The sequence below is a fragment of the Meriones unguiculatus genome, chromosome 1, assembly GCF_030254825.1.
Source record: "Meriones unguiculatus strain TT.TT164.6M chromosome 1, Bangor_MerUng_6.1, whole genome shotgun sequence".
Taxonomy (NCBI): domain Eukaryota; kingdom Metazoa; phylum Chordata; class Mammalia; order Rodentia; family Muridae; genus Meriones; species Meriones unguiculatus.
Window position 1 is genome coordinate 150,413,201 of NC_083349.1, and position 13,635 is coordinate 150,426,835.

Here is a 13,635-nt window from a genome sequence, read left to right on the forward strand (position 1 = left end):
TTTCTGCTCTTAAGACACATCAGAACACATTCTGCCTTTCTGATGCTGCTTGACCTGTCCACTCTCATTCTTTGACATGATGCAGGTTTTTTTTTTTTTTTTTTTTTTTTTTTTGTAAGCATCTTGCCCACCCAACAGCTTTTCAGATAGCAACTTTCACCAGCAGCTACATGTTTATAACACGATGGTGTAACAGACTTGCTCTTCTTTCCTCACTTAAATTGTGCTCTTTTAGGGGTGATGGGATGTTTTAAAATCTCGGTCCAAAACATTACTTAGCTTACAGTATTGTTTTGTTTTCTGTTTTGTTTTTAGAATAAATTCATTAATCTGCCCCATTCAGTATAGTTATATCCTTTGCCAAAAGGGATTGGGTAGAATTGGATGAAACATTAAAGGATAGTTGGCCCCTTCTAGTGATGGCTTTGGTAACAGGCTCACTCCAAATAAGCCAGTTTGCCAGGTTTGTAAGACATGGCCTCAGGAAAGAGGGCAAGAAAAACAGAAGCATTCACTGCTGTCAGAGCAATCTTGTTATTCTTTATGGACTTGACACAATCACATCTTTTTCTATTTACTCCTTTGAAATGTGGTCCCAAAGCCATCGTCTATGTAAAATATGACAACGTACAATATATGTAGATGTTTCATGAAAGCCTCACACAGGGATTTAACAAGTTGTGCCTACAAACCAATATAAAATATATAGAATTCATAAATAAACTAGTTGAAGTGTCAGGACAATTGTTATGTTCTATTTCTCTATCTGTTAAGACACTGAAATTAATCATGGAGCCCTCCTGACTCTTCAGTCTTAAGATTCTGCCTACTTATTTTACCCTGTCCAAGTAGTAATATACTAAGGCACTCTCTCCTTTCTTTTTTAACTCACTCCTCATTGACAACATCAGTAGTTTTATTACAGGTGGCAACATCCAGAGCTCCCAACAAGGAATTTCATTCTGCTCTCTCTCCTCCTGCTGGTGTTCTTATTCCTAAGGATCCCTAAGGCTCCATCTCCAGACCACCGACGTTGTAAGTTGGCTTTGGGGGTCAGAGCAGATCCTAATTAATGATACCCTTGTTTTTGCACTCCTAACTCCAAGAGTGTCCCCTCAACCTCTCTGGTAGAAGGTCTATTACTATCCAGACATGAATCTGTGGGGAAGCATGAGCAGAAGAGGAACCTCATGCCATACTCTCCCTCTCTGTTTTCCTTTGTCATATAGTGGTGTTCTCTCTAGCCTATAGCCATGACACCAGCGAGCATTTGAAATATCTGAGAGACAGTTTACACTTCTCAGCTTCAATGCTACATAATATTTTAAGTACACCTATATTTCTATAAATCATTTTAAATATGCTAAAAAAAACAAGTCTTACATTGCCTTAAACTTAGAGCATTTTTCACTCCACAGATTAATTTTAATATGGCTTGAAACTATATAAGGTTGTCATAGAGATGGGATAGGTTTTGACCTCTTCAGAGCAAGATAGCATACATGCAAATAGGGCAGAGCAGGCATTCATAAAAAAACATCAAAATATTATTTTATAGAAATGATATCAGCCCAAAATGGTCATTCCTATGAGGCAACAGTAAAAATTCTTTTATCTTTTAACTTTCAAAGTCCCTCAATGTCTCTATTGCTACTTTAAAATGTAGATGTACTTCTATTACTTCAGATATATTTTTACTTTATATATTTTATTGCTCAAAATGAATATAGCTAATCCTGAGAAGATATTCTTTTATCAGTTTATTTTTGTTGTATAGGTAATAGTTTTTGTTTCTGTTTAATGATATAATAAAAAAAATCTTAAGAGAAAAAAATAAGTAAAGGTTAAGGAAGAAAAGAACCCACTTAAGATGTAAAAAAAAATGGATTTGACACAATCTAAATATTTTATACATAACTTAGCCAATAATAACTAGTTACTCAATGACATGATTAATAATTCAGTTGGCAAGTGCTTCTGACATATCCTGTCTCCTCTAAGCTGCAAAGTAAACTGGGATAATTTGGAAGAAAGAGTTTAATTTGGGTCATAGTGACAAATGCAATAAAGTCCAGTTTCCACTCTCTACGTGAAAGGATCTGATAGAAGTTTAAATTGACAGGATCTCAGAATTTTATCTGGTTCAGATTTTCCCTGTCTGCTGTGAGAAGAAGTTCTCAAGGAAGTGCTTGTGGTTGACAAGGGGTGGAACCGGACTCCATCCAAAGACTCACTAACTTTTGTTCTAAGGCCTTTTCTTCTTATGATATCACAAAACATTTAAGCTAAGTCTAATGCAAAGCAAACTTCACCATTTGGATTCATTATTATAGCTTCCTAATATTTCTCAAAGTATTTTTAAATGAGAAAAAAAAAACCACCCTAGTATTAACAGTAACATTTTAGGTTAAATTTTTAGGCAGGATTGCAGTTGGGCCGAACTTGTCACTCATTATAGAAAGAAAATTCTAGCTCTTATCACTATTTTCACCACTGATTCCACGGATTTTGTCCCTCCCTATCACTCACTATGTTGCTCTTTCATGTCTCAATGAATGCTTGGAGAAGGGACCTTTTCTCACTCCTTTATGGAGTTCAGAAACTGAGGTAAGCTGTGCTATGCAGTGCACATAATTTCTCACTCCAGTTGGTCAATTACCATGCAGATATGTAATATTCAATATTACTAAAATGCAAAGATTGGACAGATAAAAAATTCATGTGTGGGAATGCTTACTGGGAGCTAGGAGCCTGTGTAACTATGGGTGGCAGGTTTAACCTTAATAGCTTAGGAGAAATTGATGAGCCTTCTGAAAGCTACTAATTCTTAGGGAACAGGACAGACTTATTTATTGTATTATAGTTACTGCTAACAATTTTTAAAGAGTAGAGTAGCCTCTTTATATGGCAATACAACTTCTAGAAACAACATAGAAACATTAATGATATCACTAAACTAATCTAGCAAAGGCAAGGAAACCACATTTACATACTAATACTTTGCAAAATTCCTTCTGGAGTTTGAAATGATATTTTCAGTGTTATATGACATAAAGTGGTATAAAAATGCAATTATTCTAATGGCATGGGATTTTCCTCTACTTCCTTCTTGTTTCATAGATGAAACATTTTCATATTTGCATAAAACATATGAAATTACTACCAAAGAAGCAAAAATATATAAACTTACAGCCCTGATGCTTTCAAAATGTCCACCTTCTTTCTCAAAGTCAATAGGTTGTCCCTTTAGTGTCCAGTAGAAAGTGACATCCAAACTGGAGTCATGGATGGCTTTGCAGTTGAGGACAATGCTTTCTCCAACAGTTAGCTCCATTCTTTTAGGAGTAAGCTCTATCCTTGTGGGTTCTGTGGGGTAGAAATATATGCATTAGTATAATAACCTCCCTACACTTTACATCACTCTAAACTGTAGAGAAGGCTTAAACAGGGAACATGTACAGTTGCAACTGATTTTGATTTCATATCTTCAATTACAATATCAAAAACTGAAATACTAGGGCTTCTGGCAGCTGCAAGTTTTATTATACTTTTCTAAAGGACTGAGGATCTTAGACTTCCTGTTCTATTTAGACCTGAGACTTGAACAAAGTGAAAAGTGTTTCTAAAACTAGAAGCGAGGGCTAGCTAGGTGGGTAGAGAGTTAACAGCACTTGCTGCTCTTGCAGAGGACCCAAGTTTAATTCTCACTACCCCCCTGATAACTAATAACTGTTTGTAACACTGGTTCCAAAGGATCTGATGCCCTCTTCTGCCAGCTATGGGCAGCAAGCACGCACATGGTTCATATGCATCATACATGTGGACAAAACATCCATTCATGTAAAATAAAATAGATAAAAGCTAGAAGCAGTATTTGGCCTCATGGAAGAAAGAACAAGGGGAAGGAGAAGCTGGAGCTTCTTTGATCATCTTTATTGATACTTGAATAAAGGAACTTTTACAATAAAAGTTGTTACACATATTAGAAGAAAGAATGTGTGAGGATTTTTTTTTCTTTATAGCAGCTTAAAAAGCAAGGAAAAGCACCTTCCAAATTATTCTCTTCAACGGAACTAAAAATATCATCCTACCACCCTGGACTTGTTTTGTGCTGGACAAAAGCCTTTATGAATTATGAGGGGAAGAAGAGTCACTGTCTAATTATAAAATATAATTGTTGATACTTTGTGACTGGCTTAACTATATGAAACCTTTAAGAACTGAATGGTTATGGCTTTATTTCAGCCAAAATATTCCAACTGCTTACTAGTAACAACTGAATTTCAAAAAAAAAATCACATTTTTATTATTATTTTTAAGGACTTAGAAGAACATTGTACCAATAACTGTCATGCACCCAAGAGTTAAGGTTAAAAGACCATGATGTGGTGTGGTGTGTCGTGAATAAAGTAAGGAGGCAATGGAGACAGTGTTTTTGTTTTTGGTTTTGGTTTTGGTTTTGGTTTTGTTTTGTTTTGTTTTGTTTTGTTTTCTCTTCATTAGAGCCCTAGTGCCAGACAGGGAAAGAAGCCAGGCATGTTGTTTAGAAAAGCTTCATTTTCTTCTAAACTCTTCTGCTTGTGAGAGAATCCTCCCACATGAAAACACTACTCCGAAGTGTCTGTGGGGTCTTTTCATGCCTCATACCCTATGGAGCAGTTCTAAGAAAAAAAAATGCAGCACGATGACACTTTAAAGGTTAATCCTCTTGAGGTCACACTGTGTTTGGTATTGAAAGTCATGACTTTGTCAGGCAGGACAGGTAAAGACACCGTGCTATAGTTGATGGTTTGTGGGGATAGAAGTTCTCTGAGTAACACAATTTCTCATTTCATTCATGGTTAAAGGGAGAACATTTATCATTGGTGAAAAGTTTGTGAATCCATCATTTGCCTTCTTAGAAGATGGACTAGCACACAGGCAGAAAAGGATGCCAGTAATGTTTGACATACATGGGAATGTTCTAAAAGCTATATTCATTTCTTCCCTTGATGTTTGGCTTTTTTCTTGTTGCAGTCTTGACTATTTAACTATGATTTTATTTCTGAAGGTAGAGAAAGGTGAAATAAATCATATCTCAGTGGACAGCCTATTAACATTAATTATAATCTCATTTGCAAGTCACACCAGCCATCGCCAAGACTTTTCTTCGTTTTCCAAACATAAACATTTTTCTGTTTTTATACACAATGTGTGATTTTCTGTGTAGTAGATGCATAATAAAGAAACAATTACTTTATAATTCAATTGCTAAAAATATCCCTTTGTTAATTGATGGGGTTTGCACACCTAAAATTTGAGTTTAAAAAACTTTGAAAGATTTTATTTTGATTTTTACTTAAGTGTGTTCATGCTATTAAGCTGCCCATGGAGGCTAAATGAGGATGTCAGAGTTTTCAGAGCTGGAGTTCACGGCCACTGGACATGGTGTTTGGGAATCTTGTAAGAACAGCAAATAGTCTTAACTGTTGCTCTCTCTCTTTCCAGTCCTCACTTGCATTTTTTAAAATAACTGAACTATTTAAAACAATGTTGTTGACTTAAAATCTAGTTCATCTAAATGACCTTCCATAAGAGTAAAGGCGTATAAGAACCATACAGCCATGAACACGTCTGAGCAGGTGTGGCAGCGGGTGATGAGCAGTCTGAGGTGTGCCCCACCACGTCCTGGGATGGCAGATGGCACCTCTACTCTCCAGGATGGGTACTCTTAGTGCTGCTCTGCTCTGTTACTTTGGTTAAAGTAACAGCAAATGGGCATCCTTAAATGATGCTACAATTATTTCTAATAGAGGGGAAAATGCGTTAGTATTGGAATTCCAGAGATTGAACTCAAGGCTCCGGGCGTATGAGGCGCTTGCTCTGCGGCTCGGCTCCCCTAGCCCAGATGGTAAAACATATTACTACATTTTTGGCATTCTTTAAATTTTCATTCTTTTATAATTTTGTTCAAAGGGAGATATTAAAATTTATAAAATACTGGGATCCTTTCCTTTTGCTATTTTCTTGTTCGTTCACTTATATTTTTGGGACACATTTTCCCACTTTAAATCAGTCTTCAAAATCACAGCAATTCTCTTGCTTAGTGTGTGTTTCTGAGGCCCCTGGCTTGGTACTGGGGCTAGAACATCGGTCTTCTGCAAGAGCAGTAACTACTCTTAACTGTCGTCTCTCTGCCTGCTGTCCCACCAGATTTTTATAGCTAAACAATTTCAGCCTAAATGCTGGGGTTGCAGGTGGGTGCCACCATTCCAAGCTCTGTTTCAATCCTTAAAATGATGGAGGTGAAACTTTGAGTTTGTTCTCTGTCTTTACCGAACTTCAAAACCAAGACATTCCCATCAGTCAGTGCAAACTCATGGATGTGCACACTTACTTTTCTTTAATATTATTATGTTTACTTTTCTTTAATATTATTATTTTTTTTCTGCTAAGGAGGCTAGGAAGCCAAAGCGTGAGACATCAGGCTTGTTACCCGTTTTCTTACCTTTGACAGACAGGGAGGCTATAATCTCTGCGGAACCGAAGATGTTCTCCCCTTGGCAAATGTACTTTCCCTCATCTACTTTAGAAGCATTTAGGATCCGCAGGCTTCCATCTGGAAGAATAGCTATTCTGAAAATTGTTAGAAAAAAGGGTTTGTTTCTGTTTCAATTGCAAACGAATTAAACGGCAAGAATTTGTGACGGAGTCCAAATCTTCTCTAAGGTGATATAAGTACAATGAAGAAACCCGCTGAAAATAAGACGTGATAGGCGCCTTCAAGATTTGACACAATATACTCACTTAATATCTTCTTTCATCTAAAAGATGAAGAAACTTGCAAGTTACTTTTTTTGTGATAGTTTTTGACAGTTAATTTTAAAAGTGGTGGAGAAAGGTGACCCTGGATTTAGTTATTATAGCTTGATGCTCTAGTGTCACCTACTCATACTTTAGTACCAAGCTCAGGTATTTCACCTTAAACCAAAAGTGACCTCAAGAGTCAAATAGAAACAGAAACAGAATAAAAACACCGAGGAGGATTAGTGCAGACATAAAATTAACTGTATGCAGAGGGGAGGTGATTAATGGCTTTCTCAGCACCACGCTGGGTGAGAGGCACGCAAATGTGGCCTGCTACGCAGGCTGCTCACACTGCAGTGTAAGGCACATGAGAGCCCAGGATGCAATGGGGCTCTCCCATGACCTTTGGAAAAAGTGGACCTTCAGTTTTCTGTAAAGGGGAAAAATTAAAGCATTATTAAAATTTTTAGAAGTTCAGTGCAAATGAGGTTGACATTTGGAATTACCACATTCCCCTATGTATTCATCATTCCGGGAATTTATGTACTTCAGATTTAATTAGCACTTTGGTCCTTTCCTCCCGTGCCTGCTTGTGAAGTGTAGCCCACTACTTCCCCAGCACAGCGACCTGCACAAGCTGCCTGAAATGCAGAAGCAGCCTTTGTGCTTTAGGTGGTGTGTCCTTCTACACCAACTTCTCTAGGAATCAGGAAGTCAAAGGCTGGCTGTGAGGAGTAAGAAACGGTGACCTTACTGAATACAAAATTCGACAATTAAACCCCCAGGAATCTGAACACAGCTTACTTCAGGCTAATATTGTAACACTAACCTGCAAAGATTAAAGAAAAATGCCTAGATTTGGTTTAGCTGAACTACCTTATTTTGTTTTAGGATGTATGTTCAGTATTGGTTGTCACCCAGGGATGAGACTGTTTAGAGATTTGAACATCATAACAATTGATAAAAGATTCTAGGCTGCTTAAAAGGTACTGTTTAATGAATATACACAGTGCCATGAATAAAGATAGTTTAAAAACATCATATGGTTTTAACTACATTTCACTCTTGGTTTGCAAAATGTAAGAAGGAAGGTCAACTGAGAATGAAGACAAAGAATGGAAAAGCTTGTCTTCTAGTTCATCTAGAGAAATGCTTCTTGAGATCCATGGAAAATACAGAGCATGTAAAAACCATGAAATCTGTGCTTGGAGTGATGACTCCATGGTTAAAAGACTTACTGCTCATGCCTGAGTTCAGTTCCCCACACCTCTGTCAGGGAGCTCACAACTGCCTTGTAACTCCAGCTCAAGAGAAAATGACTTCCTCTTCTGGCCTCCAAGGCGCACACACACATACACACACAAACCACACACACACACTCACACAGATACACATGGACACTCAGAAAGACACTCACATCCACACAAACCACACAAATACAGATATTCACAAAGACACACACACAATTCACATACACACACACTGACACACTCACCCATATATAAACTCATACACACACACATAAACATAGAAACACTCACATACACACACACACACACAGAAACATCTACACCTATATACACACAGATACTCATACAGGCATATATACACATAATTAAAAATTAAATAAATCTTTTATTAAGGTGACATGATCCCTCACACAGACACTCACACATGTATACATAATTAAAAATAAAATTAAAAAATTTTAATGTTACATAGTCCCTCAAGGGAGGACAATGTAAAGTTATGTTTATTATTTAGAAAGTGCTCATTTACTATCAAACAAGAAGATGATAGATTTATTCCAGTGAATTTATTCCAATAAATTTCTATTAAATATATAGTACAAAATATATATCTGAAAGCAAAAATCATACTTTTGTATACATAATTCTATATTTCTTTATGGATTATAGACTTTTGGAACATGTAAATTACTATAATTTTCACAGAATGTTAATATGTTGAAAATATTTGAGTTTTACTAACTTGAGAAAATTACAACAAGAGAGAAGTTTGGCTTCAAAGTTTATTTCTTTTTAAAAAATAACTGTATTTTAGATAGTGCCAGTATTTCAGCTGCTGATTTAAGATGAATGTGATCTTATTGACAAACGATATCCAGTTTCCTTTCTGTTGCTGTGATAAATTACTTGACAAAAAATACGTTATGGAAGAAAATGTCTGTTTTAGCTCACAATTCTAGGTCATAGCCCATCATAGCAGGAGGTCATGACAGGAACCCAGAGTAGGTAGTTATACCCACACTCAAAAGCAGAAAGATAAAGCATGAATCCATATCAGCATTTAGGTTGTTTTCAGCATGTGTAAGCCTGGGGTCCCCTATCTAGGGAATGGTGCAGGTCACAGGGCTGGGTCTTCTCACATCAATTAGTGTAATTAAATAACCCCATAGACAGGCCAACCTGATCTAGACAATTACTTACTGAAACTTTTTTCTGAGTGATTCTAGATCATGTCAAGCTGATAATTAAAATCAACCACAATATTAAGTAACAGACTTTCACTTTAAAAGATAAGATTTTAAAAGAGAAGAACGTGCCTGTACTCAGGACTTCTAGTCTACTAGAGAGAATAAAGAGTCTGAATGCTTTGATATTCATCCATTAAATAGCAGTGTTTGTCATTTTACTAAACTCTTACCTTCTGATTTAAAATGGAAATCCTCACTTTTTTTTAACTTGGAAAAGACAAAGCAGGTAATGAATGTGATTTACATCATAATGTCTGGCTACTGCACACATAATTACTTAGACAACTGAAGATTAAATTAATACCTCCAGCCTCATTATCTTCTCCCCTTGGTTGCTATTATTTGACTGCTACATTTTGAGATGTTCGGATTGGGGGATTAATTATTTTAAGACATTCTTGGACTTGGAGTTGGATAGCAAAGGAGTGGGGAGAAGGAGCCATCATATTACTTGATGGGGAGCCCTACCATCTCTGATCTCTAGATTCCATGAGTTGTCGTTGTTCTCACCTACAGCTAATGACTGGATTGTTAATCTGCGCAGTACACTGGTCTATTAACAAAGCCACTGGCGAACGGGACTGTTAACAACCTGATGCGTTTGTTTACTTCCAAACATCATGGCCAACTTTATCTCCATCTTGGGTCTTCTATTGTACTTCCTCACTTAATGCAGACCTTTCCAAATAGACTGCTTATCTGAGAATGCAATTTGTTTTGATGATACTGTATTGTTTAGTGGTTATGTTAATCGCTCTGTGTTGTACTGGCAGAGGACCTGAGAGAGTCAATTTAAAAAGAGAGATTTAAGTTGGCTCAGTGTCAGAGGTTTTCCTCCATGGCTGGCTGGCTCCTTTGGATTGAGGAAAAGTGTATGTGAATTAGGAAACCTGCTCACCTAATGACATCTAGAAAGCAGAGAGTAAAGCATGGCTTAGGGAAAAGATCTGCCCTTGCAGAGCACAGCTGAGGGACCTTCTTCCTCAGGCCTATGTTCTGCTTTTTAGTTGTCCCTGTGTCAATAAATACTGTACTAATACTACTCTTAAATTATAAACTCATCAATCAAATGATGACACCAGCATTTTCATGGTGAATAACCTCTCCATTGTGTCAACACTTCTTAAATAAGAGCCTTGGAGCTCCCAGCTCTCTAAACCCTGGTAATGATTAGTCTTGTTTTTTTAAAGCTTGATCTTTCTTCTCCCCGTCCCTGCCCTCCCTATTTTCTTTTCCATCCCATTTTCTTGTGTTTCTTCCCATTCTATTCCCTTCCTTTTCTTTTCTTTGCCTGTTTTTGAACATTTATTTTATTTTTAACACTTTACTATCATTTATTTTCTATTGAAAATGGACTTTTTCATACACTGTATCCTGATTGCAGTTTCTCCTCTATCAACTCCTCGAATATCCTCCCCCACCCCTACCACACTCTTCCTGTCTCTTCTTAGAAAACAAATGACATCTCAAGGAAAATAACAAAACAAGAAAAAACAAAATCAAACAGAAGGAAAAAATAAAATGTATTTTTAACTGTATCTGTGCATGGAAAAGAAAGAAAGAAATGAAGAAAGGAGGGAAAGAAGGAAGAGAAAAAGGAAGGAAAGAAGGAAGGAAGGGAAAAAGGAAGGATAGGAGGGGTGTCTTCCTGTTCTTGTAACGTCATAGATTAGTGTGTTTGGACACTACCTTTAAGATTTCTTTAACCTAATTACTTCGTAAAAGTCAGAGCTCAAATCTACACATGGCATGTATTTGTGGGGTACACAATTGCATTTGTGGTGCTTCTGCCTCTGTTCGTTCACTTTCCTCAGTTAAATTTGTTATTCTTTTTCTCTTTAGCACATGGAACCTTTGTAAGAGGTGAGGGCATAGTCAGAGCCATCTCCTTCACTCTAATCCTCTGGTACTGTCTCTCTTCCCGCCCCGTTGCTGGGAACAAGAAACCACACTGATGAGATTCTTAGAGGCCAGCTTCCTGGGCAAAGCATAAAAAAGAGAGAAGAGGACGAGGAACATGTGGTCAAAGTATATCACAGTAGGCACAGTTGGCAAAATGCAATCCTGTGACACAGAATTTTAGACTAGAACATGTAACTTGGCTAGTCAAGCCTCATCTTTCAGATCAAAAACCTACAAACCAATGAAATATAAATGATATGTTTGAACCCATCAGTTATTAAAAAAAGAAAAAGCTGTCACTGATTCCCATGTGCTGTTTAACAGTGAGTACTTGTGACAGTTTTCTCCTGCTGCATTACACATTAACAAACTTGAAAGGAAAAATACCTTTGATTACTCATTTCCTCCTTTAGAGCCTGAAGGATGGATTGCTTAGGTGGATTCTTTGCTTAAAGTGCCTCAGATTGTTCAGTGAAACCCAGGTGTGGTCAGAGTAGGGTCTTGGCTGGATGTTGGGGGAGAACTCTTTCCAAGCTCATTTCTATTTTGGGAAGAATCATGCCTATGTATGTTGTTTCCTTGCTGGCTTTTAGTGGGGTGCTGCCCTTAGAGTCAAGAAGCTTTTTGAATTTCTTGGATTCTCTACTGGATTGTATTATATAATGTATTATATCAGACAGTATATCATATCTAAGAATCTTTAGTGATTTATTAGTAGAATGAGTTTTTAAGCTAAAGTACATTGGGCTCAATTTGCTGCCACATACACATATCTTCAATGTGTGATTTCAAGCAGCTACTTAACCTATTTAACTTTAAGACTGCCACAATAAAACCTAACTAGTTATTTTCAAGTGTTTGCTAGGTAATATATGTAGCTTATTCTTGATTTCAGCTTAGTGTGGAAGAACAGAGGACAGGTAGTCACCAAATGTGAGAAAACAGAGGAGCGGCAGTCACCAAGGTCTTGTGGTCAGAAGGACCATAAAGTCTTGAAGAACCAAATGGTCAGTTCCTAATGGCAGTGAATAGGACACAGAGGGACATGAGATGGGGGTAGATGAGGCAGAAGACTGAGCTTGGTATAAGGGGAATGTACCCTGGCTTCTCAGAACAACACAGAATTGTCAACTATTTCAAGAGCTTTATTGAGTTATGAGAGGCAAAGCTTGCATATTTAACAGATATTGGAAAGCTCTTTCATGTATGTGGAAGGTCATACCAACATTATTATGATTAGAGAGTAAACATATATGCTTTCCCCAGCGACACTTCCAGTTCCTGTTTTTACCATCCTAAACCAGATACCTGCTTATTTGCTTTCTCCCACTTTATTTTGCATTTTTTCTACATTTGAAATACATGGAACAATGTAGTGTGTGTGTGTGTGTGTGTGTGTGTGTGTGTGTGTGTGTGTGTGTCTGGGAACTGATCCCAGGGCCTCATGCATACTAGGCAAGAAATTACTCACTGAGCCATACACAAGGTCTAAACATCCTCTATTGTGTAGTTGATATTTATCTACACTGCCACACCAGTCAATAGCAAACTCCTTTTATGGTTGAATTCTTGCCTATTGTGCACAGATACTATCACTTGATCCTCCAGTCACCTGTGGCTCAATGTTGAGGCTGCTTTCAGTGTAGAGCTGTTTACAAACAAAGCGATAATAAATGTTTATGACTATGTTTAGAGAACTATGTTTTCTGGTGAAAAAAATGCTAAGTACTATGATGAACAGATCATTGTATGAAGCTTAGGCACTCTTTAGTTATGTTTTCACTTCCTGTTCTGTAAGGCAGTGTGTAAGGATTCTTCTTGCTCAGACAATTTTTCTTTTATCTAAGCTATCATAGTAGGTATTTAAAAGGTGATCCGTGGGTTGAATTGGAATTCCCTCCCAGAGAACAAAGTAAGTATATCCTGTGAACTTTCCTCTCATCTGTAAGTCTTTTTTTGTCAAGTGCTCAACTTTAAAGTGCTCAACTTTACAGGATTGTTTGTCTAGCTTTGACATTCTAGAGTCCTTTTACAATCTAGAAATATCTAATGTATGAAAAGATACTGCATATGTAAGTATTTCACACAGAAGTTTGAATGTTAATTAACTCTTCTTTGTTTGTTGTTTCTCTCTCTCTCTCTCTTTCTCGCTCTATCTCTCTCTGTTCCTTCCTTCCTTTCTTTCTTTTTTTCTTTCTTTTTGGTGTGTCAGAGGTCACACAGTGTCTTATGTTTCTATTACTGTGATAAAACACTATGACCAAAAGCAACTTGGGCAGAACTGGCTTATTTCATCTTACAGTTTGTAGCCCACGATCCAGGGATGGCAGCGCAGAAACTGCAGGTAGAAACCCGGAGGCAGGAACCAAAGCAGAGGCCATGGAGGAGTGCTGCTCACTGTCATGTTTATCATGTCTCACTTAGCCTTTTTTATTTCTTTCTTATATTTT

The 13,635-nt window shown here is 37.2% G+C and overlaps 1 protein-coding gene across 2 annotated transcripts in view; it reads right to left on the reverse strand.

The window, feature by feature from the left end:
* Nucleotides 1-13,635, reverse strand: part of Cntn5 (contactin 5) — a 1,228,807-nt gene that overhangs the window by 145,008 nt on the left and 1,070,164 nt on the right. For both annotated transcript variants that reach the window (XM_060369300.1, XM_060369297.1), the window contains exons 14-15: nucleotides 6,488-6,615; nucleotides 3,191-3,366 (exon numbers count right to left, since the gene is read on the reverse strand). In XM_060369300.1, coding sequence (XP_060225283.1) covers nucleotides 3,191-3,366; nucleotides 6,488-6,615 — 304 coding nt within the window. The remainder of the gene's footprint in view (nucleotides 1-3,190; nucleotides 3,367-6,487; nucleotides 6,616-13,635) is intronic.